At 37.0% G+C, this 6,540-nt stretch overlaps 1 protein-coding gene across 2 annotated transcripts in view; it reads right to left on the bottom strand.

Moving 5' to 3' along the window:
• Positions 1-473: 473 nt before the first annotated feature.
• Positions 474-6,540, bottom strand: part of LOC109059857 (thymocyte selection-associated high mobility group box protein TOX-like) — a 59,365-nt gene continuing 53,298 nt past the window's right edge. For both annotated transcript variants that reach the window (XM_042718128.1, XM_042718127.1), the window contains exons 9-10: positions 2,072-2,220; positions 474-1,986 (exon numbers count right to left, since the gene is read on the bottom strand). In XM_042718128.1, coding sequence (XP_042574062.1) covers positions 1,950-1,986; positions 2,072-2,220 — 186 coding nt within the window. In that variant the 3' untranslated portion in view covers positions 474-1,949. The remainder of the gene's footprint in view (positions 1,987-2,071; positions 2,221-6,540) is intronic.

Raw genomic sequence — 6,540 nt, 5'->3', positions numbered from 1 at the left:
GTTTGCTTTAGGTTGAGTGTGTAGTATGCAGCAATAATGTTGCTTCAGGAACATTGACAAAAGTAGGACAAAATTCAGATGTACTGTACCATTAAATTACTGTTGTTTCTTTGCATAATGGAGACTTAAATGACACCAAGGAAGCATTTAGTGGGAGATCAGTATGTAAAAACCTTAGGTGAATGGGTCTGTGGCAGCTGTATGGCAGGGCAGGAATGTGCTCTTGACATTGGGAGGTTTATTTGTGCTGCGTTCATGGTTTGAAAATGGATTGTTATTATTACGCTCTGTATCAACAACATTGTGACCCAGTTAAGAGATATGAGTGAGCAAGAGAATTAGTGTTCATTATGCATAAACTTAAGCTTGACCTTTTTCTGCCAGAGGAATTATGAGGTTCTAAATGTTTCCAATAAAATTCCATACAAATATTTTGCCCTGAATTCCTCGCAATGAAACACTCGTGACACCCGTTGATGAATTACTGCACAAAAATGCAGGTTTGCCTTTATTTATTTTCAAACACAATAAAAACTAAATAAGAATTATTCACATTGTTGCCTGGATCAATTCTGGCAAAACAAATGAACAGAAAAACATCCCTGGAACTCTAACATAATTACTCAAAAAACACCTACAGTTATTTTTTTTCCTTCATAAATAGGCGCAAACAAGTACCATAAAAAGATCTCATATAGACACAGTGTAGAGGAATAGTAAATGATCAGCCATATGCCAGGGTTATACAGCAACTCTCCAATCTGCCACTGTTTCTTCTAATTAACACCATATAAGCATCTGACAGTTTCATACACATAGTTTGGATGACATTAATCAATATGCCAGAAGTGATACAAAAGAAGTATTTTGCGTAATACAAAATAAACTTTTCTTTAGTACTTTCCTCAATGAATCATTTCATGCTACTTCTCTGGTTGATGCCATCAACCTTAACATTATTAAACTTGGGAAAAGAATACTTCTTTAGTCTCTTTTGTCGGTCTAATCAACAGCGACGTCCGCTGCCAAGAAATTACCCCTCTTGGCTAATTATCCCTTTTCGAGTTTTAAACGAACTGGTGTAGTCCAATTCAAAATCACATTGTTACTAGAAAAAAAAGTTGAATTCTTATACTCTAGGAGTAACACAGATTCTATTTACAGCTTGAAACAACCCGTTCGGCCGTTCATAACCTTCCTATGAGCGACTGTTTTATACTTACAACAGAACTCTCTTTCTAAGGCAGTTGACTAGAAAAGATCATTACAGAGAGGAAGAATGAAACGACGAGAAAGAGGAGCGGGGCGAGACGCAGGAGTCATATCGTCTGCATTCTTTTTTTGTGGCTTTTTGTTTCTTTTCTGTTTTCAGATTGTGATTTTCCTCTTTGTACAAAAAAGAAGTTCTGTTTTGGCTTTCGTTCCGCCGTTTGTCAGCGAGATCTTGGAGTCTCCGACACGCAGCGGTAAGTGCTTAGAAACCGATGGATTGACACAACCTTCCTGCGAGGCAAATTGACCTACGCAACGTCTTAAAAACCATTAGCAATCTCCAATAAAACACACGTCTACAGAGGATTTCCTTATAAGGACGCGGAACAATAGGAGGGCGTTAAAAGTCAATATCATTAGAGAGGTGATTGCACTGAAACTAATTTTAGCATACAATTTACATGTTCATGCTTGCGATGATTTAAACTCTATTTTAAAGATCCAAAATGTCTGAATGTCAGAAGCTAGAAGGAGATACAAATTCCAAAGCCACCACAGTAGGGTGCACTAAAGTGTGAGCCATGAGAAAGAAAACATTCAAATGTTGGTTTGCTGATGCATGGATTGTGTCTAGTCTAAAGTAAGGCCTGAACAATACAGGCTCTGAATAGCTGTACTGGGATGAGGAACTGCCTTGGTCCTGTGAGCGTGAAGGAGTGTGGGGTTGGGTGTGTTGATCAGGTCAGGTACAGGGCTTTGTCCCTCTGCAGGGCTCTGTGGAGGAAGATACGAACAAGTCAACACGGCTGCCGCAGAAAATTGCTTATTTTACTGAATGATATCGCTAGTGTCCGCTCACCCGTTGCCGCAGTAGTCAGGGGTCCAGTCCAGGCCCTGGGCCGGTCCGCTCCTGCAGCCCGTGCGGTAGTCCATTGAAGGGGACAGGCCGGGTCCGGCAGAGGATGTGACATTTACCATGCTCTGATACTCTGCCTGAAGGGGGAAACCCTGAACACATCAGCAGATTACATATTAGATCTTACATGCTGAAGGGCCCACAAAGTCAAGGCCTATAGTGCATGAGAGCAAATGGGATCTGTTATATAATAATAATGATCATTTATATGCCAGTATTGCAGCACAATGTTAAAGGAATAGTTCTGTCCAAAATGGAAATTCATGCATTATTTATTTATTCATGGTCATGCTGTTATTTTTGTCAGTAAAACATAAAAGTAAACGTTTTTAAGTAATGGTTGTGCAGCTATTCTCATAGTGACCAGGTGAAGCCATACAATGGCTTTGTGTGGGAACTGAAGTTATGTAAGTAGCTGAAAATGTAAGTAATATAAGGTTATGCAATTAAATTAAACAAGTAATGTTGTCATTGGCTTCACATATGCTTGGGATCAGGAAGATTTTGGAAGAAGTCTCTTATGCTCACCTAGGCTGTATTTATTTGATTAAAAATACAGTAAGATAGTAATATTGTGAAATATTATTACAGTTTGAAATAATTCTAATTTGAATGTATTTTGAAATGTTATTGACTCCAGTGATGGTAAAGCTGAATTTTCAGCAGTCATTACTCCAGGCATCAGTGTCACATGATCCTTCAGATGTTGAAAACAGTGCTGTTTAATATTTTTGTGAAATCTATGATTTCATGATACATTTCTAGTACATTTCAGCATTAATTCAATTTAATCATGTCATAATCAGTTTAATGCATATTTGCTAAATAAAAAGAAATAAATAAAACTTGACGCCAAACTTGTGAACGGTAGAGTGAACTTGAAGGGAGAGGATGATTATCAGTGAATAATGACTCAAATTTTGATCTGTTCACACAAATTGGACTAATCTTATTTATTTGTTTGTCATTTTTGGAGCTTGACATATTAAAACTATAATGGCAAGACCTCTCTCATGAATTCTCGTAGATGTTTATTTTTGAGTTCCACACAGCAAATGGGTCTGGAATAGCATAATTTTCATTTTTGGGTGAACTGTCCAACTACATAAATATTTAAACAGTGAGTTGTATTAAAGCCTGGCATCAGAGTGCTGAACTAGCTTTCTTGTTTTTCTTTTTCTGAGAGAAACCAGAGCAAGCAGCTCGTCCAATCTAATTCCAGCAAACATCCTACAGGATCTGAAGTGGACATGATGACAGTGTAATGCAAGCAGCCTCAAATGAGCATTAATGAGGAACTGCATTCGGTGGTCTGAGAGACCGGTGGGGGTAGACGAAAAACAAACGAAGCAGATATTCTAATTTGAAGACTTCTCCTCTGTTCTTAGCCTAAGAAAGACTGCATGTGAAAAGGAAGTTAATCTCAGTGGTACACAAGAGAATCTGCCTGAAAGAGCAAGACAGCAGGTGGCTGCGTTTTTTTCCCCCTCCAGAGATTCTACCTATTCATGAATTGTTCCTCAAATTCTTCTCCTTCATTCGATCACAAAAGGCTCCATCTGCCCCTTTGTGTCCCCCCCCCCCCCAACACTGCCCCACCTCCCCCCAGCCCGCCTCAGCTCACCGAAAAAGTTGAACCGCGCGTTTTTGTTTGCTCTCCACAAATATGCAAAAATGAACGAGGATTATTACTCCCCTTTGGATTTAAAAACTCTCCCATAAAGGCAGGATCTGCGGAACAGGCTTAAGAACTCCCCAAACGGAGGAGAGAAAAGCCAAGTTTAAGCATTCGTACTCTCCTCCAAAAGATTGACACAGCCATACAAGGAGCCCTGTGGTAATCTAAAATTGGACTTCAGACAAATTCACACTATAATCTGCATGAAAATGAGACACTTTTTTGCCTCACGATGATGATCATCCACGGCAATAGTTAATTTTCCTGCCGAGGAGTGATAAAAAAGAAGCACATGAAATTCAGTCAAGTAGTTGCTCTTTTAAATACAACGTTTCCCAGAATTCCCAGCGGGCACAGGAAGAGAAACTTACAACAATATGCCTTTCATATTCAGATGTGAATGACAAACTTTTTTTGCCGCAACAGTTCGAATTGGAAATATGTCTTTTGCTTTCGTCCTTGATGGAATCTATACGTTGCCATGTATTTCCCTACTGAAAAACACAATTCAAACACAAACAGCTCGTCACTCAATGCCGGCCCGGCGCTGTCATTGGATAGCGTGTCACCTGTTCTTCTGACCACCTGATTCATCTCTTTTTATGAAGCTAATCTCTGTTTACCCCAAGACAACGTGATTCTCCGCCCTCTCCTTCTCTCCAGCACCAGTTAGTCCTGCCTCCCAGCTGATGCTCATCTCTTAAAGAGCTTCCAGACACAAGGGTTCTATTCATTAGGACCTCATTACAACCTCATCTCAATCCAACTGAAGTTCCAGCGCAACTCAAGGCTATTAAGACATGAAAGGGATCAACACGGAACTCACCGCGAGTGCTTACGGAGACTTGGGCTTCAAACCTCTCCTTAACCACCTCTGCTTGAGATCTCTATTAGAGGAATGAGGGTTTAATTAGCACTGATGCTAATAATGAGGCTGTGTGTTAACGTGGGGCTGCAGTCGAAACACCCTCTTCCTCCTCACACATAAACACAGTAGAAGTTATTTCAAAAGAGGTATTTTTCTCTTTAATTGGATTTTTTGGGGGTTTGTGTACGAACGGGTAGAACCTTTATTTGCTTTCTCTGCTTTGCTGTTGTCCACGTCCTCCAAAACCAGCCTTCTCCTCCTATACACTTTAGGGGAGAACTAATTTCATTTCCTTCGGCCCGGTCTGAAAAACTGTTTTCATCAGATGGCTGAGGCGTTTTGTCTTCCACACTGATGTATTCATCAATCTCAATGTGAGTTTTTTTGTGCAACCTTAAGTCACATCCAAATCCTAATGCATCTGTTTATTACAGAGAGAAAATTGAAAATCTGTCTGTCTGATACGCTAGGATTTTTTTTGCAGAGTGTGGACATAAAACAAGCTGGCAGATATTAATGGTTCCTCTCTTGACCTCATTCGCTGGTGCGAGAGATAGGCTGAGGGGGCCGGAAATGATGAAAAATGAAACGGTGCTGCATCTGCTGTATAAACAGCACTTCCTCCACTCTCACATTCATACACACACATACAGGCTTTGCTATCTGCTCCATGATAATGTATAATGGAAATTGGAGAAGAATCAGACAAGGCGGGTTTTCCAAGAGGTTTATGGAAAATAGATTGGAGAGGGAGCAGATCCTTTAATTGGCCTGGCTTGGTGTCTGTCTTTCCTCTTTTTGTTCTTGGTATAATAACAGTGAAAAGGCTGCTAATGGCTTTCTTGATTAAAGTCAACATTAAATAGTTCACAACCTATTTTACTTCCAGAATGTGATATATTTCACATTACAAGAGGATGAAAAATATAGGTTTTGATGCTATCCATTGGAAATTGATTGGATGGTGAAAAGTGCTCTCTATATAAGTGGTCTTTGGTTGGGGTCAATCATTTCCCATTTTACAATTTTACATTAAAACAGTACTATTGTGAAATTATTACAATTTAAAATAATTGTTTCCTATTTTACAATTTTACAGTAAAACAGTAATATTGTGAAATTACAATTGAAAATAATTGTTTCCTATTTTACAATTTTACAGTTAAACAGTAATATTGTGAAATTACAATTAAAATAATTGTTTCCCATTTTACAATTTTACAGTAAAACAGTAATATTGTGAAATTACAATTTTAAAATAATTGTTTACTATTTTATACTTTTACAGTAAAACGGTAATATTGAGAAATTATTATAATTAAAAATAATTGTTTCCTATTTTACAATTTTACAGTAAAACAGTAATATTGAGAAATTATTACAATTAAAAATAATTGTGTCATATTTTACAATTTTACAGTAAAACAGTAATATTGTGAAATTACAATTTAAAATAATTGTTTCCTATTTTACACTTTTACAGTAAAACAGTAATATTGAGAAATTATTACAATTAAAAATAATTGTTTCCTATTTTACAATTTGACAGTAAAACAGTAATATTGTGAAATTACAATTTCAAATAATTGTTTCCTATTTTACACTTTTACAGTAAACAGTAATATTGTGAAATTACAATTTTAAAATAATTGTTTCCTATTTTACAATTTTACAGTAAAACAGTAATATTGAGAAATTATTACAATTAAAAATAATTGTTTCCTACTTTACAATTTTACAGTAAAAGTAATATTGTGAAATTACAATTTAAAATAATTGTTTCCTATTTTACACTTTTACAGTAAAACAGTAATATTGAGAAATTATTACAATTAAAAATAATTGTTTCCTATTTTACAATTTTAC

This window comes from Cyprinus carpio, chromosome B2 (genome assembly GCF_018340385.1).
Source record: "Cyprinus carpio isolate SPL01 chromosome B2, ASM1834038v1, whole genome shotgun sequence".
NCBI lineage: Eukaryota > Metazoa > Chordata > Actinopteri > Cypriniformes > Cyprinidae > Cyprinus > Cyprinus carpio.
Note: the sequence above shows the minus strand (reverse complement) of the source record. Positions and strands in the feature narration are given on the sequence as shown.